Source organism: Tribolium castaneum, chromosome 3, assembly GCF_031307605.1.
Source record: "Tribolium castaneum strain GA2 chromosome 3, icTriCast1.1, whole genome shotgun sequence".
NCBI classification, from domain to species: Eukaryota; Metazoa; Arthropoda; class Insecta; order Coleoptera; family Tenebrionidae; genus Tribolium; species Tribolium castaneum.
Window position 1 is genome coordinate 12,762,543 of NC_087396.1, and position 23,910 is coordinate 12,786,452.

Consider the following 23,910-nt stretch of genomic DNA (forward strand, 5'->3'; position numbering starts at 1 on the left):
AATAATTAGAAAGTTGCGAAAAGCCCGCCATTCCAGTGCGAGAAGAAGTCGGATGTCGATTTCCGGTTCAGAAAGGCGCTCGTGTTCATGCGACTCCCTAGCAATTCTAGAAAGTGGCATTTTTTTGTTTCTATAAGCGTCACAGTAGGGTTTTAGCAACAATTAGCCTTTCGATAAGAATAAAAATCAAAAAAGTGCAACCAGCCCCAATCCAGAGCCGTTCGAAACAGTGGACTTTTGAAATTCCCGCGCTCGCTGTCCGTATTGATTCCGGTTCGACCATTACGTTTTATTTCTAGTCCGCAGTCGCACAGTTTTTGACGAGCCAGTCTTGAAAATTCTTGTGAGCTCGTGTGAGGTGATTTTTTTAAAACCGTAAAAATGTAAGTTTTTTCGAGTAAAGTAACGCTAGATAGGAATGCGACAACGGGCGCTGTCAGATATTCACTCGTGGGCTATTTTTGGACGGCCGGAGTCTGACATTTGTTGCATTTTCGCCATTTGGCTGTCTTGTAATGGTGGACCATGCCTTCTGCGATATGCGAAACGGGCGCGTTGTGCAACATTATTTTCCAAAAAGGCGCAATTTAGCGAAGTTTTGCCGTTTTGGGCACGAACACGCTGCCCATTTCGCGTGAAAGTCGCACAAGGGCGAATTTGCGACTTTGCCATTTTCCGTGTAGAAATTCGTGAGTCGTTGACCCGATTCCATGTTTATTTGTGCCGTTAATTCAAGCAAAAATCCTTTCTTTGCGCTTTTTCCCACCGCTGGCACTTCTTGTGACATTCCATATCTTATCGACTTCTTTTTGCACGAACTCAAAGTCGAGCGGAAATTCAATCGCACTCCTCTTTTACAGAAATTTTTGTATGAGTCAAAAAGTAGAAAAACCAGTTCTATCCGGTCAACGCATCAAGACCAGAAAAAGAGGTAAAGCTCCAAAAAGCGCAATGCGCCCCCTTCACGAATTTCCCTTCTTTCAGATGAAAAGGAAAGGTACGATCCAGTAGGGTTTAGGGATGCAATAATCTCTGGACTCGATCAATGCAACAACAATTTTGAAGCAATTTCGCGTTTTTTGGACGGTGCAGGCAATAAACAAGATTATCGTCGATATGGAGAAAGTCTCTTTGACATACTCATCGCGGGGGGCATCCTTGGTAAAGACTCACACTTTTTTGCAAATTTTTACTCATTTCAAGCAGTACCGGGAGGTACGCTCTTGCAGGAAGGGGAGGCGCCGTTCAAGACCTCCGCTTGCATCTTCAACTCGCCTGACGAAATAAACCTGGAGACTATGAAAAGCTGGGAACAGGTTTTCATTAAACTAATGCGTCGCTATAAATATTTGGAGAAGATTTTCCAAGTACGTATTGCTTTCTTTAACACTTTAATTAGCCAAAAAAATGGAGAAAGGAAGTCAACTTCCAGTTCTATTCATTATTTAGAGATTTTGGTTAAATGGTGTGTGACAAAGCATTCACCTTTCAAAGGCCAAAAAATTGTAATGTCTTGCACTTTCTCAAATAAACAATACCATTGCCAGCATTTCAAAATGCGATTACAATATGAAGATAATCATTGGGAAATTAGTTTCTTTTTTATTGTATTGTAACACAGCGATGAATAAATAAATCACGTGCAAATAAATTAGAGAATAAGGACAAGTTTATGGGAGCATTCTAACTGTAAATATGTCACAAGGCCAAGAAACTGATAAACATTTTTCTGTCTTTTGAGGGAGCATGAAGTGGTTCTATTTCAGCTGTTTAAATTTTAATTAAAAAGTGCGAGGTCAAGCGTTTTTAGATCCTGAATCAGCCGAAGAAATCAAATGTCAATGACAACCAGAAGGAAGTTTTTGTGTAGTATAATGTTAGGTTTTACCACAGGAAGCGGGAAGTGACGTTTTAATTGGCTTCGTGCTGCTAAATTGATAATTTTAAGAATTCATCGATTTTGCTGATCATTTGAAGTAACTGTTATTCTCCTGATCGTTCCGTTATAACTATACAGTTTGTCGTGCAATTTATTAGTCATTTTTGCCACAAATACTTACTGTTTTAGTACAAGCATGGATTAATTTTTAATCTCTTTTTACATATTTTTATTGCTATAGTTAATAAATTTTGGAAAAACAACAAGTCATTTTTAATTTCAGCAAAGCTAAAATATTATTTTCTTGAGTATTCATTTTTGCAATGTTATGAAATTAGTTCATTATTTTGATTTTGTTGCCATGAATAAATGAAAAGCTTGTTTAACGTGGTGTTTATTCGACAAAATGACTCATGTTTATAAAGTGATTAATACAACTTGTAAAAACAAGTTTCTAAATATTATTTAGTAAGAGGTACAATGTAATAAAGTACGTGGTCAAATTATAAGTTTCGAATTTTTATTTATAACTGATGCGGACGTAATTTTGCGTTAAAAATGCTTTTATCAATAGTTTTATCATTAAATGTTTCATTGAAATCGTATTATGATAGATTAGGATGAAGTTATGATGTAATACATGAAATACCTTTGATAAGTAATTATCGTAAATGTTTGTAGAGATACTGCTATTAATTAAAAACTAAACAGCTTGTTTTTCATTTTTTGCATTAATCTTGTAGACTAAAATAAAACAATGTGTTATTTAGACATAGAACCATGTAATTATCTGTTGTTATTTAAGACGGGTGATTATATGTTATAAGGAAAGACTACGTAACTACGACCACAGATCTTATAACTTTCAGTAGGTGAGCTAAAAGTATTCGGAATTTCTGAAATGACGTTTCAGAAAAATACTGGTTTCTTATGTTCTTAACGTTGATTGCAATTCAAAAAAATATGAAGGCAATAAAAATAAATACGAAAACTATGATTTCCTTTTCCTATTTATAATACGTTTTGGCTAATATTATCCGAACAAATCGATCGTTGTTGTTTTGTTTTTTATAATTGTCTTATAAAATTTTATTTTAAACTTACTATTTTTCATGCACCGAAAATATTTTCCATGAGCTCAATGTATTTTGAGAAATATGTCGGGATTGATAATAACAAAGATGATGAAGAGATTATTAAATTACTAACTGAAAACAGGTGAAAACGTGTGTTTTTAAACGTAATTACAGTGAATTTGATAGTTCATATATTTTATTATAGAGTAGAGCCCAAAAAAATCAAAATAAATCAACTTTATCCGAACTTTTACTACCTTTTGAGATATAGAACCTCCACTTCAGCGTCTAAAAATTTGTCAACTAGATTACGTGTTTTGACGTAATAGACGGTGATTTGAGTAATTAAAATTGGGTGGTATCTTTGCCAAAAAAATCGATGCAAATTTTTTCTTTTTGCTAATTTTAACCCTAATGTAATAGATTTTTTCTTTTCTCTTTTTGCTTTATTCAGTGCGCAATTGCGTTGTTGCAGGATGAAATAAAGAAAGTGTTGATGTTTGTGAAATACTTCACTCCAGCCGAACGTAAAAAACTGTCTGTGATGGTATATCTGTGGATCTCGAATGGCAGCATTCCGTTCAGTGCTGTCCTGGTGTTGAGTAATTCGCACTTGGTCAAGGACCATTTGGCATTGGATTTCCTGATCGATGTGTTCAAGTATTGGCGCCAGGACAAGGGTGTAAATTCCCTATATTCAGCCATAAAGAAATCCAACATCGAATCGCATCTGATGAGTTTCGTTCCCGATACGAAACAATCTCAGGTGTACTTCCGTAACGCCTTCCAGGAGAACGGACTGGAAGAAATACTCAAGTTGTACAACGACCAGCATCAACAGCTAGCCAAGAAGGAGCTGCAAGTTATGCTGGCCGATAGCCTTTCCGAAAATAAGCCCCAACGCGACATTATCGCCGAGTTGCGCGAATTTGCGGCGAAAGAGAATATACAGGAGCACGAAACGGTCTGCATCATCTGGACCACTCTTATGGACATTCCCGAGTGGTCCAAGAAAGAAGTAAGACTTTACCAACGAAAATGTTTACACGCTTTGACTTTTTTAATTGTAGGAACTAGTTACCGACCAAGCTGTCCGTCACTTGAAACTCTACACTAGTTTGTTCTCTGCGTTCACTCAGTCGGCTCGCTCCGAGCTAAATCTCCTCTTAAAAGTGCAGGAGTACTGCTATTCAAACATGACTTTTATGAGGGCTTTCCAGAAGATCATTATGCTCTTTTACAAGACGGATGTTATCTCCGAACAGGTTATTCTTAAATGGTATAAGCAGGACTACAGCGTTAAGGGCAAGATGATGTTTGTTGATCAGATGAAGCAATTTGTTGAGTGGCTTCAAAACGCTGAGGAAGAAAGTGATTCTGAAGGCAGCACTGAGTAGGTAGGTTACCCTTGACACCACCAAAACCAGACAAATATCACTATTTGTGTTAAAAAATTCTAACACAAGTTGTCTTGTCTGGGAAATTGACAACATTAGTACTGGCATTTAGTGGCTTCCAAAACTAAATGTTATCGAAAAATGTAACACAATATTTTCGGGAAAGTAGCGTTTCTTATTGTATTTTTTGTTACAGATAACACAACCTTCATTGCATCAGTGCCACCAATTATCAACTAAAAATACCATTTTTTCCAATGTAATTATATCATTGTATAAACATTTCTGGTGCCTTACTATGTTGGTGTGCGGCAGGCAATAGTGACCGGGGATTTGTATTACTGTACTGACCTCTTCAAATTATTCATATTAAAGTATTACTGCATCGGAAAAAATGTTATTTGTATCAATATCGCCAATATTGTCGACTCAATGTTATATATAAATGATTTATTGTCAATTTTTTTAATATACAAACAAATTTTACACGCCTCATTTCTCAAAACCCCATTCGGACGAATGCACGGTCGTTACCGTTTCGAACCGAGTTACATTCGCACGAAAAGTTGTTACAAGAACGTCAAAACCTTAACCTCAAAGTTTGAAATGTGTGGAATATTTTGTTTATTATCATTCGACAAAAGCAATACTGAAACATTACATTACAAGGTCTGTTTCTGATTTTTTTTGCATTTAAATCGAAAACATTTGGTTTTAGTTTGAATTGTTCAAAGAACAAATTTCGCGAAGGGGCCCCAACTCGTTGAAAACCGACTTTTGCCAGCTGAATAATTGCAATATCCTGTTCGCCTCGAGCGTTTTGTGGCTTCAAGGTACCGATATTACGACACAACCGTGCAAAAATGATAATTCTGTCTTTATTTACAATGGGGATATTTTCGGGGGTTCCCAAATCGGTCAACAATTAAATAGTGGTTCAGGCGATACGAACCTATTTTTCGACGCTTTGCAAAATTCGGACGATATTTTAATGACGCTAGACAACATTGAGGGGCCTTACGCGTTCGTGTACTTAAACGTGGTACAAAATAAAGTTTACATTGGGCGTGATATTTTCGGCAGACGTAGTTTACTAATCGGTAGAAATGCAAACGAATTTGTAATAACAAGTGTTGCAAAAAGGGGGACAGAGTTTGAGTTTATGGAACTGCCAAGCATCGGCATATTTTCTATTGATCTTGATACAAAACAGTGGAAAATTTTACCGTGGCGTCGGAAAAACAAAAATTTCGTTGAGAAATTAAGCGAATTTGAGTTATTTATCAATCAGACTGTGCTAAAACAGGCTGATGTATTTGACCGAAAGAAAACGTTCGTTCCTCCTAGCGAGGCCCAGCTGAAACTATTGACTGGGTTTTTGGATTTACAAACTTGTGATTTGTTTAATTTTTTATTTAATTCTCCATTCATGAACAATATTTTACGACTGAAGGAACTTCTCCAAAATAGCATAAAAAAACGTATTTTAGCCCAACCGAAATTTTGCCAAAACTGTTACAAAAAATACGATTGTGATCACGCTATTACTGGAATTTTGTTTTCGGGGGGTGTGGATTGTGCCGTTTTGGCCCTTCTTGCGAGTACAGTAATCGACCCTTTGCGTCCTATTGATTTAATGAACGTAGCGTTTGAAAAAGGGGGCTGTTACGACACCCCTGATCGCATTACGGGCCTTAGCACCCTCAGAGAGTTGCAACAATTGTGTCCTGACCGGAAATGGAACTTCGTCGAAGTTAATGTAACGCGCGAGGAGTTAGATAAGTGTAGACGCGACCGAATTTCCGATTTAATTTTTCCGTTAAATTCGATTCTGGATGATAGTTTAGGCTGTGCATTGTGGTTTGCTAGTCGTGGAGTAACCCAGGATTACACAACGCCGTGTAGGGTAAAAACTGAAGTTTTCCATTTGTCACACCAAATTCAGACTTTGTTGGTAGGGATGGGGGCCGATGAGCTATTTGGGGGGTACACAAGACACAGAGCTGCGTTTCAGAAAAAGGGTTGGGAGGGTTTGAGTGAGATTTTGGACGAGGATTGGCAAAATTTGCCTTATAGAAACTTGGCTAGGGATGACAGAGTGGTGTCAGATCATGGGAGACAACTCCGAACGCCGTATTTGGACGAGGAAGTTGTGAAATTTGTACACAGTTTACACACTTGGGACAAGTAACTGGGAATTCGGAGTGGGATGTTTACCGTTTCGTAATTGTAGGACTTTTCCATCAATTAAATTGCAAGGAATTGGTGAAAAACTTCTTCTTAGAAGTCTTGCGTATCATTTGGGGCTTACAAAGGCCGCCCTTTTGAAGAAAAGGGCTCTACAGTTCGGGTCAAGGATTGCGAACTCGAAAGAAAAGGGACACGAAATTTCGCAGCATTTAACCGCTACATAAAAAAAATTGTAAACTTTGTAAGACTTGAAAACGATGTGAAATAAAAGTCTCATATGCCATTTGTATTTCTTTTTAAATCGAAATCATCCAAACGATAACATAAATCGTTGTTTCCGACTAGAACAGGCCGTTTTTTGCCAGTTCTCAAAAATTTAAAAGGATTTAAATTAAATTTTCTAAAACTATTTCTTTCTCTCGTTAAGCTCTCCTAAACCTAGAACATTTGTGAATGTTTAATAGCATAAAGATGTGGGTAATTATAATTGTGAATTCAACAAGGATTAAAACACAAAAGGGCTTTAAATATATGCAATATATTTAATGAGGTACATTTATATAAATCAGATGACATTTATATAAATGGGCCAAAAAGTGTCCCTTATCATCGACAACTTCAATTGTTTAAAATATCAATATAATTAAATGCCGAATAAAATTTATTAAACTTCTCTAAAATTAGCGGTTAGACACTTTTTAACGCACTTGATGAGTAAAAAAAGTTGTAATTTAAATTAAAAATATCACAATATTAAAAAAATCATGACCAAGCTAAACATATCATTATAAAACAACAATTGCGTTTGTAACAGCTGTACAAAGTAAACTTGGCTTATATACACTTTGACTAGTTGCGTAACTTATCGGCTAGTGTTGATAGAACCATAAACAGTATGACCGTTAACTTTCTATAACTTCAGTCTTTTTCCCATATTTCCGGTATATGTAATTCGAACTAACAAAATGGCATAATTTATACAGTATGGTCACGGTTCAAAAGTCACTCAATCCCAGGTGGGCTTACTACAGAAATAATACTTCACGGTCTTAATTAACTAAAACCACATTTCGCGGGTCAGGACAAGTATTACCTGAAAAAGCTGTTTGGTGGATTTACGTATTTTCGAAGCAATACTTGTAAGACGGTCTCAGTAATGTGCCGCCATCACCTGATCCGCGAAAGTAACCCTCTTCTAGCTGGGCTGGGGGGGCACCAAGGGTGCGTTCTGGTGCAAAGCACTAACTGGCCGACTTTTCGGCGTTTGTGCCCTCCGGATTTCCACCGCATCTCCATGCAGCACCTCCATGTACTCCCGTATCAAAGTCGCGATTTGGAACGCTTGGGCAGTGGTCAAAATAACTTTACTCTGTTTCTTATCACTTCCGGTTATGATCATTAGGTAGTTAAGCGCCGGTGCGTAGCTCAAAATACTCCCATAATCGTAGGTACAAAGTGTGTTTCTTGAACGGTGCTCGAGGAGGTGGAGGCCTTTCTGGTCCACGGCGAGCCACAACACTCGAGGCCAGTTCGAAGTGAACGATTGCTAAAATCAAACAATTATTATGTAAAAGGGTTGGGGGAGAGAGTTTGTACCATAACGTCGAAAATTGTAGCTTTGTGCAAAGGCCAGCTTTGAATTAGGTTTAGGAAGGCTTGCTTCGCCTCCGATGGGGTCATTCCCCGCAGAGATTGGTGGTGCATTGCTACGCCCTCTTGTGGTAAGATCGGCACAAGGCGGGCTGGTAGACAGTGACAGGCGATAGGCCGGTAGTCGTGGATTTGGTCGTTCACGTCGCCCAGTTCCAGTTGAGCTTGGAGGGCAGTTAGCATCATCTAAAGTTTAAAACAGAGTTTTTACCAAAACACCCCTTTAAGCGCCTTTTTTTGTAAAAAAAACTTTTTTTTGTAAAGCAAAAAATCAGGGATTTGTAACATTAAATTATTTCATCTAGTTATTATAATTATCTAGCATATACACAATCAACTAATCAACCTATTGGATTTCAAGGAGTAGTGTCAGCCCTAGCCATGTTCCTAGTAGTTACATTAAAGAGAACTCGACCGTTTGCAAGTGTGTGCGGAAAAATCAATAATAAATCTGTCCCTAAATAACTCGAAACGTATTTATCATTTTTTAATTTTCCTTTTTCACAAAAGTATTAATTTTTTTACGAGAATAATAAGACAAATATTTAATTTTTTATAGTTAGGAAGGTGAAAAGTAAAATTTGCCATTTAACAAAAGACAAACTTTTATAAACATTGTGCCCCAACAGGAGAGAGCTCACTTGGTTTTACCGTTTTCTTTGGTCGAGATCCCTTAAACCGGGAAGTAGCGATTTTTTTTACATAGGTATTTGTTACACAAAAAATTCAGGATTTCAGGATTTTTTTTATATGTTATAACAATCACAACCGTGGTAACATACCAACCTTTAAGAACACCTGATGGAAAACAAAGCCAACGGAGTGTTTTCATTATCAAAAAATAAAAATGTGATTAGTTGTATACTAAATAATAGCGAAAAAACATTAAAATTTAAAAGATTTGGAAGGTTTTCCACATTGTTTTAATTTAAATTTTCTTTCAATTATAGAAAATGAAACCACAAAAATGTTCAAACTGTGATTCAACTTTACCTTTCCTCCGCAAAACAGATCTTTTTTATTTAAAAAAACATGTACAGTTTCGTGTTGAGATTTTCCGCAGTCGCGTAATTTAGTTTAAATATGTTATGCACGCTTTTTTAAATCCTTACCGCTTCTTTGTCAGTAACCGGGAACCTGTCGGTCCTCAAATCATGCAAGACCTGATGATACAGCAATTCCTTCTCAACCGGATCGTTCAAGTTGATAAAGTTGTCCATAAAAATATGCTTCTTAAATAGGAAAAAGTGATGTTGGGGCCTTGCCCTCTTGGCAGTGCCTGTACTATTGGCAGTATTGGCCGCAGTGGCGGCTCTGTACCTCTCCCACTTGGCCATAACATCGGCAACTTTCTCCTCAGCCGACAAACTCCGTTCCGAATTCCCCAAAACTTCATAAATCGCATATCCTTTCGCATCCGACCCCAACCCAATCTTATCCCTCACAATCTCCAACACATCCTTGGCCGTTGCCGAGGGGTGGAACTCCACGGAATGGTACTGTCCGTCCATGAAATGGAACCGGGCATAGACCGGCCGCCGATTGATCGTGCAGAGGATCTCCTCACGGGAGGGCGGCCATTGGCGGCGGCGCGTTCCCTGGGTCTTGAGCAGGCATTTTTCCGCAAATCGGGCGTATTTGCCTTCTTCGGTCACGTAATCGGAGCTGCAGCGCTTCAAGTGGGCTATCAAGTAGCGACGGATCGCTTTATTGGGGGGCAAAACCACCGAACATGCGAGAGAGAGCAAAGCCCAGTGGCGGAGGTTGACGCGGGAGTTGGGGTCGGGATGGTCGGTGGTTTGCTTTATGAGCTGGAGGTAGAGCTCGCAAAGGAGCGACTCCTTGCGCATGCAGCGCTCGAGGATCGTCTGCAGGAGCGTCACGTGCTCGTCCTCCACGCGCCGAATTGTCTCACCTACAAAGAAACTTAAAAAAAATAACGACATCAAACGACGTACCATTCTGCCCTAGTCCAGCGTAGGTCAGAATAATCTGAAACACTTGAAGCATGATTTGCTCCTCTTGATCGGGCAGTCTGCTGATGCTTTGTGGCAGTTGCTGGCGACTGAACGCCCAAAACGTATAATGAAACCCTTTGTAAGTCTCTCCAGTGTCGCCTCCATGTTCCTGCCTCAACTTATCCAACTTGTGTTTACTCAACCGCCTCAACGTGTTCCGTAAAAAGCTTCCTGAGGAATCAGTCGGTTTCCTCAATATGTCATGATCGACCAACGCTCGTCGGCAATTAACCAAATTGTGGTACAACCTCACTCTGTCCTCGTTCGTAATCCCCTTAACCCTCTTCTGAGGAGCTTCGTTCTCCGTCAGCCAGGCGGCTAAACTCGGACAATAACTCGCAATCAGAGACCCGATTTCGTTCTTTTGCGTCGTCTCGAAAACGAAACATTTGTGGTTATTGTCATTGAGGTGTCGTTGTAACGTTATGGTGATAAAACTATCACTGGGGTCTAGGAGAATACTCTCGATTTCCTGATAGCGGTATTCGTTAAGGACGAATTTATCGTCGGGTTTTATCAACATGATCCCCTCGCTGTTCACCCCCAAAATAAGGGAGTTTCCGTACGACCAGTACCCTCGATAGGTCACCGGAAACATAGTAGTGCCGTATAAGGGGTACTGCATCACGCAAGATAGGTATAGAGCCTTGGCAGTTAGTTCGGAACGGTTAGCACCGTATTGTTTGTGCGCTTGCGCTATAATAGGCACCCAGACGTCGTCGCCTCGAGTACGACTTATCCGGTATGGTAAATAAACGTCAATGTCGGTGTAGTATTCGAGCTTGTTATTGTCTTTGGGGTTGCCCAACGCCACTTGGGCCTGCAGGCCCGCCAACTGCAGGGCCACTTTCTCCGTAACCGGAAAATCATCGCTCTGAAAAAGCAATTTTTCGACTAGCTGTACACCCTATTAAAAAACTTACCTTGACCACACTGTGCACAGCTTGAGCATACAAAAGATTGACTTCGACGGGATCCTGACTCAGCTCCCGACTAGACTTGAAAAGCCTTCTCTTGAAAATAAACCTATTCTCTCCGCCACTCAGCGTGGTGCCACTCCGCCGGCCGAGCGTGGCGAGTCCGGTCGGCGGTGCCAACTTATTCTGGTTCCTGAAACCCCCAATTACCACAAACCGTCTCCCAAAACACACTAAATTACATTTCCCATTGCGCTATCACATCGTAGAGATAATAATGCGCGCGGACGTGTTCCTCCCCATCAGGCCGACTCTGATAAATCGCCCAGCCGTCCAGATTCCGCAACCCCAACCTTTCAGCCAATTTCCTCGCTGCGTCGCCTGCAGTGTCGGTCGGGTGGACATCAATCGCCTTCGTGCGCCCATCCAGAAAGAAAAATCTGCACACGATCGTTCCCAGACGCTTCATTGCCGCTACTTCGACTGACGAAGGCGGGTGTTCCCGCACTTTCACTTTAGTGTTATTGCAGTTGTCAATGCACCACTGCACGTACTGCGAGATTTTACCCCCTTGTGCTAGGTTTTTCTTGAGAAATGACACGAAGTAGCGGTGGAGGAGCTTGGAGGGCTGGAAGGACACGACACAGAGGCAGAGGAGAAGCCACACGCGTTCGGTGCCTTCGGAACTGGGGTTGTTGGTGGCTTGGCGGATGCACTGCACGAAGATCTCGTCGCGGATCTCCTCCCGCTCGAGTGCGTGCCCGATTATGGTCTGGATGACGAGCAGCTCGCGCTCGGCGTTCATCTCGCCGCGAATGTACTTGCACAAGTCCTTCAATTTGAACGATTTTATACTAATTTAACATTTTATTTTATCGTATTTTTGCATAACGGATTTTTAAAAACACTGTTTCTGTCATCTTTTGTAAGTTTGCGCGACAATTTTTTGGTTGCCTTACTTACCCTGAAGATGTTGCAAGCAATATTGATGTTGTCGGGATCGTACATATGAATATGCGAATTTGGAATGGTCGTCCCTTTGTAATAAGTCACCATCTCACACTTCGGGATCAATTCCGAACTCTGTCTTTTCCTCGTCAAAGTCGCTATAATGGTTCCCTCGGGACTCCTTTCATGAGCATTGAAATAACTCTCAGCAAACTCGATCATATCATGATAGGTTTCTTCTGCTGAACTTTCTTTCTCACTAGTTTCAGTCAACTCTTGCAACTTTTTCTCAACGCGGCATTTTCTTCGTTGTTCCCTTTCTGCGTTATTAGCTTCCTGTTCGTGATTATTATATCGCCAAGCTGGGGGCTGCAAAAAATTTAGTTTATTTTTTCTAACTAACTCAATAACACCTACTATAGCGCTGTTTGGTCTTGAGACCGGCGGACTAGCTTTGGGGGATTCTGAAGGCAGCCGTGGAGGCGCGGGTAATGGAGGAGGTGACACACACGTGGTGTCCTCCCGTGGGAGAACGGCCTCATAGATGGGTTCATTATTGGTCTCCTTCACCTCCTGTTGTGGGGATTCTGGCGGGTTCTGGAACGCGGGAGGTGGAGGTGGGGGAGGCCCTGTCGGTTCGGGCAAAGTAGGCATTGCGAGTTTTGGGGGAGTCGGCTGTTGTTGCTCCAAAGCCAGCCCTTCCAATTCCTGCTGGATCACAGTTTCCAGCTCCACATCCAAATCCTCAACCAACTCGTCCATCTTTTCCCCGATTTCGTCAATGATTTGGTTGCGATTTTGGGGCTGCACGTCTGATAAGAACGCAAAGAGATTATCAAGATCGACCGACTCGGTCACAGGTTCGGTAAGGCGCGGTTTCAACTGTTCGGCCATGTGCGATAATGCGGCTATTTCCTGTTCGGCGGCCCTGAAAAACACGGTAAAAATCGACTCACTTATTTTACCACTCACTTTTCGCTCCTTTCCAAATCTTCGTTCTTTTTGCTCAACTCTTCCTCGGCCAGTCGCTTTTGGGCCTCTTCTGCCTCTCGGGCTTTACGTTCCTCTTCCAGCTTCTCCCTTCTTCGCATTTCTTCTTCCACTCGTCTCATTTCGCGCAACGCGGCTGCGACCTCTCGGGCAAAAACTCCCCGCAAGTGACTCTGGATTATTATGGCAGCGCGTCGTTTGCGCAAAAATTCGATTCGTAATTTCCAGCCGATGTAAGCGTGTTGGATGCGCAAGACGGCGTTGCGTATTTTCAAAAACTCCTTCCGGGCGACGTATCTGCGGTAAACTTTCTGGATGATGACAGCGCGCGAGAGAATAATTTTGTTCCTTGCTTCCTCCAAAGGCTCGTGTATGTGAGACCGCATGAAAACTTTGGTTTTGCCTAACTGCCATTCAGTCTTTGGTAAATTGTAACTCTCGAGCAAATCCCGACAGGCTTTCATCATGTCAGGTGGAAGACGGTTTTTGGAAAGACAGTGATACCTATTGACGAAATCGTCAAAGTTCATGTGGATCGGGAAGCCTTCTTTTCGTATACGAATTATATCTAACATTCCTAAATACTTCAATTGGTCTAAGACTAGATTACTGTCATAATCATTCGGGAGTTTCTCGCTGTTCGGCTTAATGCACCGGACGTACCACGGCGTCGTCGACTGCAAAACATCGACAAGGGCTTGCAACTGATGGCGGAAAGTATCAGAAACAGTTGGTTTGCCTTTACTCGTCCCCCTTGACACGGTGGTTCCGCCGTTCGCGATCTGACGCGAAGCCATGAGATTTTCTAAATCTTGATACTTGGATAAATCTTGGAGAAATTCGTTTTTGCTCCGCGAAATTATATCGAAGAAAACGTCTTGTTGCACGTCTCGGTTTTTATCGACGAAACCCTTAACGCAATAAGTGACACAGCCGGCGTAGTGTTTTATCCCAAATTCGGTTTCCCAACGCCTCCGGTCTTCCCCCTTGACGTATCGTTCGTGATTTTCAAACTCCGCGTGCAAATTCGAAATGTACGAAGCGTCGCAGCCTCGCGGCAAGTGGCACTGCTCGGACAGCAGCCTCAAGACACAACGGGGCGGCTTCTCCAGCAGCTCCAAACACAGGGAGTTGTCGGTGAAGAAGATGTGGTTGAACTGGATTGCCTCTTGCTCGTACTAAAATTTTTACAGATCTGTTACTATACCAAATTTCACACACTGAAAAAAGGCTAGGGTCCAGTGTGGTCCCCTTGCTGCGACTTACGATTTCCTGCTCCAGTGCGAATACGTAGTGGTTGAAAAACTTGTGCAACTTCTCGTTGGTGTAATTAATACAGAGTTGTTCAAAGGAGTTGACTGCGAAATTCTCAAAGCCAAAAATGTCCAAGACGCCCAAAAACCGCGTCGAGTCCTGTCCCGGATTCGTGCAGTTGTTGATATGGTTAATAAGCCAGGCAAAAGTCCGGGAATAGAGCGCTTTCGCCATCGCATGTCGATTCTCTCTTGCCTAAAATTAAATACCGTGCATTCATTATTTTAATGGCATTCAGCGCAACGTACTTCCTGTAGTTTGAGTGGAATTTCGGTGATATTTCCTCTAACGTTAATTTGCCTCAAAAGAACGACTTGTTTCAAAGACTCTAACTCCAATTCTAAGAGAGAAGAGATTATTTCTAAAATTTCCGCATCTGTCTCAGCCAGTTGGCACCGCTCGCCGTCGATATCCTCGAAACTGAGGTTTCCCAGCCAGAGAATGGCTGAAAGTGTTTGGAAAATGCCATTGCACATGTTTGTGGGCACTTGAAGCACGTTAAAAGCCAGTCTTAATGAATCCAGCCTTCTATCGTCACCTTCAAGCTTCGCACAACTCGACTGGTTCAGATAATTGTAAAAACTGGCGTCTTTTAGGTGCAATTGTGTCGCTAGCTCCTTATTGTGCTAAAATAAAAACGCATTGTTTCCGAAATTCGGCCGAGAGCAATTATCTCACTTTCGCTCCTTCGACTAATTGGTAAAAAACGTGATAATTGCGCTCGCCGGGTCCCTGAAAAGTCAGCCTCGATTGTTCTAGGAGATAATCCTGGATGATACAGCCCGCGATCATCCATCGTGAGTCAAAACAGACTTGCATGAACTTCCCGAACCGGCTCGAGTTATCATTTCTGACTGTTTTCGCGTTGCCTGAAATTTTTCCATTATTTTTCGAGCCCAGCTTGGGCCAAAGACGCACCGAAAGCTTCCAATATGGTGTTAGCTTCGAGGATCTGTTGCTCAACCCATGTCGAAACTCCACTAGTGACTGAACATAAATATTGGAGGATAAAGCGGGTGTTTTCCGTTTTTCCAGCACCGCTTTCTCCACTTATGACCAAGCTTTGGTTCGTGTGACCTTTTCCGCTCGGATCTGCTTGAAGAGAGGCGTAAGCTGCTTCCGCCAGTGCGAAAACATGTGGCTCGTGTGCCCCTAATTTTTTCCCCTGGTATTTGCTCACGTAGTGCTGAGGGACAGATGGTTATTCAATTACGCTTGAATTTTAATTCGGGTCTATTCGGATATTATCTTTCGCGTTTACTTCACGACGGTGTCAGATTTCAGCAAAGAATAAGGGGATTAGACGAAATTTTGAGATTAGATGAAATTTAATGCAAGGCAGGTGTGAAAATCGTGCAGGTGCAACAATTCCAACAAGATTTTTTAAAATAATTCCCAAGTGAAAAGTCTGACGCATTTCCTTTTTGTAACTTACAACCTCATTACTGATTTCAGACAGTACAATTACTGAAACCACCAGCCGGAACACAAGAAGTTCCCACTGTATAATTTTTACTAGATAGTAAAAATCCCTGATTTAAAAATAATAAATAATGTGTATAAATAAATGGTTATTTGCGTAATAAATGCGACAAAGTCATGCAATATGCAGCAAATTGCCGACAGAACAAGAATTATTGCAGAAAGTACTTTTTGTGGCCGATTTGAAAGCACAAATGTTTCCTAATGAATTTTAGTTTGATTCAAAACTAATAAAGTAGAAATTTTAAACGAATAAACTGAAAAAACTAATCCATTTTTGTGGGTTTAATGAGCTCCCGCGAGTATTAAAACCAAATTAAGTAAATAAAGTCCATTGGAGCGGAAATTTTAAATGAAACAACAAAAGGAAATTGGAAAACTCTTTCCTCTTATTTTCAGGATTTTTCATTTGCACTAGATGAGTCAACTTTCGTAATATCGTGAGCAATAGAAGAGGTAATGGTTAAAAAAATACATATTAAACACCACAAAAGTTTTCAATTTTAAATAAAACAACCGTGATAATTAGCTAAAATTAGTCAAAGTCGTAAATGCAACAATATTTTTGTTTTTTTTTGTTTTTTTTTTCATTATTTCGTTTTATCACTTAAATTGAAATGCTTTATTGTAAAAGCATTCCACGAGAAAGATGTTTGCAGGTCTTGATGCAGATATGCGAAGGAGCTCATTAGTCTGTGATTTTTTAATTCCTCTCTTTAGTTCAGACCGAGGTTCAGACAAAGGAAGTGTTTTATGAGAGAAAAAAAGAAAAATAGTTTCCATTGTGTTGTTTGGTATTGACAAATAATTGAGAATGGGCATGTTTCGGAACAACAAATATGTTGTTAACTTTGCCAACTTCCTACTGAAAATTTTCCATGATTAAAAAACCCCACTGTGGTCAGCTCCTTCGATGATTTGATAGCAAGTTCCTCTGATAACGAATTTGCAAAACTATAACGGACATCCGTCCCTGCCGCATAATTCAATAAAACTCGTATCGTTATTGCGATAGTGCCAAGACATGTCCAAAGAACAAGCAAGATAATAACACAAATAAATGCTCGTTTATTGTCGATTATTCTCTATCAAAACAAAGAAACCCCGTACAACTTTCCAGCAGTAAACAAGTCATTATATGCATATATAAAATAAAACGGTATGCATTTATGGAAAAAAGGTCTCTCATGAGTATTCCTCTCAAGCCGCATCATGATTCAATAGAGACAATTTTCAACTGGCTGCGCGCCTGGAAGTCCTCTAGTAAAAACTGTCGTCACAGTTAAAATTTCATTAGAATAATTTTCAAGAGGAAACAAAATCCACCGTAAGTGGGCATTGTCTCCCCGAGACCTTTTTATTCCGCCCGCATGGCCATACAATGCGTTTAGACGTAACGATAAAGAAGAGGTTCTTTATTAAACCGCTTGCCAGCAACCGTTTACAATCGGATGGTTCATTCAAGTTTGCGTCTCGTTCTGTTTTCGGCTTTTGCCATAGTTTATCTTTATTTATACGCGTTGGGGTGGCCACCGCCTTGATCAATACAGCCCCTCGCTGATATCAACCTACCCCTTCTCTAACCTAAATTACGGCCGAGACAATCACACGTGTAACACTCCTGTTTTTTGCAAAGTTAATTTGTTTAACACAAGGCGTGGGAGGCCAGAGGATGTTGGATGTTACGGCGCGAAATTAAACTCTTTGCAAATGATTGGTGACACACAATGCCCGGAAATCTCGCGTGTTACGAATGCTAATCGTTAATCTGAAAAAGTTTTGTTTGCTTACTTGAGAGTAGATGTCAATGTCCTTGTAAGGGTTGACTGCGACGAGGATTGAGCCGGTGTATGTCTAAATCCAATTAAGGAAAATATTGGACGTCCGGTCCTGCTCAACTGGTGCGAAAATATTCACCAGGAAAGGGGGTGTAATTGATTAGTTCGCACTAGTGATAAGACTCTGGTTTGCTTCAAACGCGCTGCGCTCAGATCAAAAGCAAAAGAGAGTAATTATAAAAGCACATGTCTTCCTGTTTGTCTTGCGCTACAAAGATACAAAGCCTCCCCTAGTTTCAATTCAGGTCAGTTATTAAGTTTTTAAAACTGACAAGTCAGGTATTGATTTGATAATTGTTAATTATTGAAGTTACCGAAATAGAAATTGGTTTCTTTTCATTCGCAATTAACAGACATTTATCCTGGATTCCGATGGTGTTACATTAATTATTTCTTAATTTCCGCCCTTTCCGACCCTATTACGGTTTGTAGTCCGTAGTTGGCGAACCCCAATATTTAATTTTTCAATGAATGATTTGATTTTGAGACCATTATTTATGAGTCAGGTTTTGATAACTGTGTTTAAACACTACCGAAATTTTTCGGACCTGTGTTTACATAGAAATGCTAGAATAACATTTGTGACAATGTGAGTCACCATTTAAGGTAATATTTGCTGTGACTTATCTCGCTATAAATTATCGCCACATGCAGGGAATTCACAAATTATTAATTGTCTTATGAAAGATTTTGCTTTAAATACATAATTATATTTGGCTAAGCTGAAAGCGAAATTTTCAAAATAATTTTAGAATGTAAACTTTCTTTCAAAATACAGGATTCGGTTCCGCCAAAAATTGTTTTTGTTATGAATTTAAAATGAGAGGGGATTCTGAAATTTACACACATTGCCTTGTAGGCGATTATATAAAATACTATTGACAGCTGATGTACATACTAGAACTGCTGAATAATTTTTGAAGAATGTGTTTCTTATTTCTGGTAGTTTACAAAATGGAAAACGGTAAATAAATTGATTAGTAATATTACTTTTTTATCTTCGTAAATTTTGCTGTTCCGTCTGTTATTGCAAACAAATAAATGTTCTTCTTATTTCTTACGTCGTGAAATAAGACCAACAATTTTTAATTTCCACTGTCTAATTTTGATACTGTTAAAGATTTTAATAATGAAAACCTTCTTGAATAAATTTTTTGGAGTTTTTTTCATACAAAAGATTTTTTGTCCCGTCCGTCATGTGTAAACAAAATCAGAATTCGTCACATATTGCCTTGTTCTTCGGTTTCGTGGTTTAAATTAACAGAATATTAAAACGATTGTTTAACAATAACATGTAAAATCTTTTTCATGTCCCGTCCGTTATTGCAAACAAATATACGTTCTTCTTATTTCTTACGTCGTGAAATAAGACCAACAATTTTTAATTTCCACTGTCTAATTTTGATACTGTTAAAGATTTTAATAATAAAAACCTTCTTGAATAAATTTTTTGGAGTTTTTTTTTCTTACAAAAGATTTTTTGTCCCGTCCGTCATGTGTAAACAAAATCAGAATTCGTCACATATTACCTTGTTCTTCGGTTTCGTGGTTTAAATTAGCAGAATATTAAAACGATTGTTTAACAATAACATGTAAAATCTTTTTCATGTCCCGTCCGTTATTGCAAACAAATATACGTTCTTCTTATTTCTTACGTCGTGAAATAAGACCAACAATTTTTAATTTCCACTGTCTAATTTTGATACTGTTAAAGATTTTAATAATAAAAACCTTCTTGAATAAATTTTTTCGAGTTTTTTTCTTACAAAAGATTTTTTGGCCCGTCCGTCATGTGTAAACAAAATCAGAATTCGTCACATATTGCCTTGTTCTTCGGTTTCGTGGTTTAAATTAGTAGAATTTTAAAACGATTGTTTAACAATACCATGTAAAGTCTTTTTCATGTCCCGTCCGTTATCAATTTGTATTTTTTTCCTGCTCGTATTTCAAATTTTAAAACTATAGCTCTAATTGTGTAAATGTAAACAGTAGTAAACACAATGTTTGTTTTTTATTTAGACAAACAGGAAGAAAGTGTGTATTGAAAAGGTACCCCTAGTGCAAATAGATAACAATATTCAGGTTAGCGATAAGTGATAAATTTAAATGAACAAAGAGTCTGTGAATCGCATTATTACTTTACTTCTTTCCCACTTTGTTCACTCGAGTAGCGCTTTCGTTTGTCGTAAAACAATGCGGACCGATTAAGGGTTGGTTTTATTGTTGATTATTACCCTGAATTCGGCTTAAAAATGCTTAAGCCTGTCATCGTTCAACAATCAACACCCTCGGATTCGTTAACTTGACAGAATGGAACGATATGGAGATAACGAGGGTATTTTATGTCAGTTGCAAGGGAGCAATATCGCGTCATATGGAGCCCCAGAAGCCAATGATTTAACTTTTCTTCGCAATTAGATAACTTTTGTCTCATCTGCTAAACATGCACTCTTTTTCCCGAGCAATCTGGTGCCGGAAAAAACGTCCTTGTACATAACATTTCTGCGCTCGATGATTAAAACCGAAATTTTTCAAATCGTTCCCGAATGAATCACCCCGATCAATGGATTTTTCTGGGTCAAAAAACCTATAAGGTTGAGTCATTAAGATCGGTTCCGGTAGCTTCGATCTGAGTAACATTGAAACCGGAGTTAGATTCCTCCTGACGCAACATCGTGACAATGACATTCACGCAAATCGGAAATCGATGCGAATTGGGCGCGAGTTGTTCAAAATGGGATTTTATTTAGTTTTTCTAGTCCGGACGCGACACGCTTATGAAATATTCCTCAGAGGTGAAAAGGATACGTAAATGCGGTCTTTTTCGTAGCGCACTTTCAGGTTCTTGTTTATCACTTCTTCGTCGAGGATTGTCAGCCGTGTCATGTCCGGGACGCCATCGTCGGGCATCGCGCCTGAAATAAACGCAATTATCAATAAACCATTGAAATATGCGCTTGTTATTCACATCAGGCGTCACTGACATTGCTGTTTATTGTGGTGAAATCGCTGATGTCTTTGTAAAAATACCTGTTTGAAATAGAAGATTGATTAAAGGCTGCACCAGCTGATGGCTGGGGCCTGGGGCAGCGGCACGTGTCGAAAACATCTGCTCCGCGCGTCCAGCTCTTTAGCTGATTGTTGTTTGGAATTTAGCCAAACTACCTGGTTCTTGATGGTTCAAAGCAACCACAGATGGTTTAATTTAGAAAATGTCGGCCCAGGGGACGGAAGATGACTAAGGGGAAAGAAATTTAAAGAATATGCGGTGAAAACGAGCCGTAAAACGTATTCGTGATGGTGTCAAAGGTGGCAGTAAAACAGGATCAACAACGAGCCGAGACATTTTCGAGAGTTCGGAAGGAAAACACCTGTCTTGGAATTAATTTATTCAACGTAAATTAACTTCTGTCATTAGTCATTACACACCCATTGCTTTGAATAAACTGCAATTAGTGTTCCATTTTCATTTTTTCCGGTGCTTAAGCGGATTTTCAAGGACTGGGGGCCACCAACTTTTTTTTCATTTTTTTTTATTAGGCAAGGATTCCTGACAATTTGTATGGACTTTTCTAAATAAAGACGAAGTAATTCGCCACTTTTCTGCCAACAAATGAAAAAAATTCAAAGTAACATTAAACACCTTAAATTTTTAAGGTTCAATAAAATTAATGCCATGTTTGTTTAGCTAGTAGAAGTTGAGCTACTCGTATAAATTATTTCGTTAACGTATTTCAATTCTGAAGCAAAAAATTCTGTGTTCCTGTCTTAGGTAACACATAAACAAAATTATTCGTCTTCAGTCTTTAACTACAAAAAATTGTTAAAGAAAAAACCGAAAAGATGTTTCAATGGTTCATAAGAGGAAGAAGAAGTTCATATGGACACTGAATTTATTTTCAAAAACTAACAAAAAATATTTTATAGTTGAATAAATAAAATAATGAGTTTGTTCAATGAGAGAACATTTAAGAAGATCGAAGGATTGGCTTCTATTTAAATAAGGTAAAAATAACTTTAAAAAAACTTTGGAAACTTCTTGGAATTCGAAGGATAACATTTCAGTTCGTATTTTTATTAGATTAGTACTAAATACATATTAGCTGTTTCAAAACTATAAAAATGCCAAAGTCGCATTTTCTCTCAAAATTAGTTGTTTTAAATTATTCAGCACTTCAAAAAATTAATAGCTAATAGTTTCAGTGAGAATAGTTTCAACCACTACTCTTTTACAACGTTATCAACCTTATTTAAAAAAAAATATATTCGGTAAAATGCGACGTTGGCATTTTTATAGTTTTAAAACAGCTATTAGTATACTAATAGAATTTTTAACGCGAATTTTCTAAATAGCGAAACAAGTTAATTCTAAATTCTAATGTCTAGATTGCTAAAACTTTGGATAATTTCAGTTTTTGGAAAGAAACGAGATCTTTCAAAGACTCTACTAACTCTTCAAGACTCTTTTGACACTAGAAGACTCTTCTAACTCTTCAAAGACATTCGAAATAACGCTGAAAAAATAATATTTTTTAAACGAAGTATGGTATGACTTTTTTCTAAATCAAATTATTAAAAGGAGCGGGTTAATATCTCAATCTCATTTTTCTTCCTACCTATGTATAAACACGTAGTTACTTTATCTTCCTGTAAATGATTCTACTTCCTTCTAAATTTCATGTTCTCAGCTTTGCCGGATCAGATGATCAAGTAATGATGGGTTTCAGTTCATATTCGGTATTGAATTTTTTTATTTTGCATTTTTTTAATAACACCAAACATAAATATTTAATTCCAAAACGTAGGTCACATTCAGTCGAAATCTCGAAAAGTCTTATTATAATATGTGAGGTCAATGAAATCTTTTAATATACATAAAGCAAAAACCAACGAAATAGCAGTTCGACTTCTTGAAAAACCTATTTATACCAAAGGTATAATCAATTCTAAGCTATTTTTAACTTGATGTTCGGAAAGAAATAAAATTTGTACGAATCAATCTTGGTCCGTGGCCAACTGAGGAAATAAATTTTATTTATCGTATGTTTTAGCAGCTGTGAGACAGAAGTAAATTTTCCTTTCTACCAACCCCACTTAAGCACCAGTTTTTTTAATCATTCATAATTTCCGTGTTGCCAGAAAAAATTTCATTGCGATTTTTCCTCACAATGAAAATTTTAATTCCCAAGATAATGTAAACAATAAACTGAGCCGAGATCATAAAAAACGAATGAATCAAAATTTAAAAGTTTGGCTACAAAGGGGATTAAACAAATAATCCAGTCGGGGAAAGGGATGAAAATTGCCCTTCTAGAGATAATTGTTTTTTAAAAACCTGGTTTTTGAATCACGCAGATTGACATATTTTATTTCTAATACAAAAATATTGTCTGGATAGCTATTGAATTTTATTATTTCGTTCTGTAATTGCGAGCATAATTTTTATCTTTTTGGTGACGAATACGCCCTTTTGAACCCCACTGTGTTCGCATGCATAAATCGACAATCATAATTTTTCTAAACCCTCCCCCATTTACCTAAATGGGGCAAAATGTGTGCCAAATCTCGAGGGCAATGTAAACCACTAAACAAACCCCATCCCTAGGTGTGTGCTATAAAAAACGAAAAACAACTGCACCCACTCCCATCGCAATTTATTATTTTTTTCACTTAAAAAATATAATTTTGAAAAAAATTACCGTTTCTTTTCAAAAAAACTGTTCTTTGAATTAATAGGAGTGCAAAAAACCCCGTGTTAATTCAGCAAATGTCAATGCCGCCCTTAAAAATACAGGGGTTGCGAAAATTCCACTTACTCGTTGAAGTAAAATTTAATTCCTGCATTGTTACTAATCCTTACAGCGGGGAAACATTCATTTCGGTAGAGAAAATAATCACGAAAAAATTAATACACGAACATTTTAAAGAGAGCTTGCACACACCAACACTCAACTAAACAGAACAGAACTAACAACTCGAGGGTCTGACGAGAACTGGAACTGGAAATGAAAAAATCAAGCAAGCGAAAGCTAGGGGTGCTGCGACCACAGCGCCAAACAAACGAAAACGAGTCGATAAACCAGGAACCTGCCCTCAAATAACCGGAATAAATGTTACAATAAAAACTAAAACAGTTTGGCACTTCTTCAAATCGTTTTTTAATAATAATACTGGTCCCAAATTCGTGTTACATAACAAATTACACAAGTGG

At 38.9% G+C, this 23,910-nt stretch overlaps 3 protein-coding genes across 5 annotated transcripts; 2 read left to right on the forward strand and 1 right to left on the reverse strand.

Annotated features, from left to right (window-relative positions):
* Positions 1-179: 179 nt before the first annotated feature.
* kra (krasavietz) lies at positions 180-4,838 on the forward strand. 2 transcript variants are annotated; one of them, XM_968543.4, is made up of 7 exons: positions 180-383; positions 861-931; positions 985-1,161; positions 1,207-1,367; positions 3,431-3,973; positions 4,026-4,352; positions 4,549-4,838. In XM_968543.4, the coding sequence occupies exons 2-6, from the start codon at positions 871-873 to the stop codon at positions 4,350-4,352; spliced, it is 1,269 nt and encodes a 422-aa protein (XP_973636.1). In that variant the 5' UTR covers positions 180-383; positions 861-870; the 3' UTR covers positions 4,549-4,838.
* On the forward strand, positions 4,785-6,825 carry LOC662483 (asparagine synthetase domain-containing protein CG17486). 2 transcript variants are annotated; one of them, XM_001813823.4, is made up of 4 exons: positions 4,785-5,021; positions 5,071-6,258; positions 6,298-6,539; positions 6,586-6,825. In XM_001813823.4, exons 1-4 carry the CDS (start codon positions 4,785-4,787, stop codon positions 6,764-6,766), a joined length of 1,848 nt encoding a protein of 615 aa, XP_001813875.2. In that variant the 3' UTR covers positions 6,767-6,825. The 2 variants fall into 2 exon arrangements, with proteins under 2 accessions (XP_001813875.2, XP_008195787.1); XM_008197565.3 differs by lacking the exon at positions 6,586-6,825 and having other exon boundaries at positions 6,311-6,533.
* A 236-nt stretch (positions 6,826-7,061) lies between these two features.
* Myo81F (Myosin 81F) lies at positions 7,062-23,774 on the reverse strand. Its single transcript, XM_008197567.3, has 16 exons — positions 23,516-23,774; positions 20,508-20,614; positions 17,653-17,715; positions 15,298-15,565; positions 15,058-15,248; positions 14,628-15,005; positions 14,332-14,574; positions 13,048-14,243; positions 12,493-13,003; positions 12,091-12,444; positions 11,370-11,959; positions 11,134-11,320; positions 10,151-11,084; positions 9,305-10,107; positions 8,139-8,378; positions 7,062-8,088 (listed from the first exon to the last, which is right to left on the reverse strand). The coding sequence occupies exons 1-16, from the start codon at positions 23,541-23,543 to the stop codon at positions 7,738-7,740; spliced, it is 6,444 nt and encodes a 2,147-aa protein (XP_008195789.2). The 5' UTR covers positions 23,544-23,774; the 3' UTR covers positions 7,062-7,737.
* Positions 23,775-23,910: the final 136 nt, after the last annotated feature.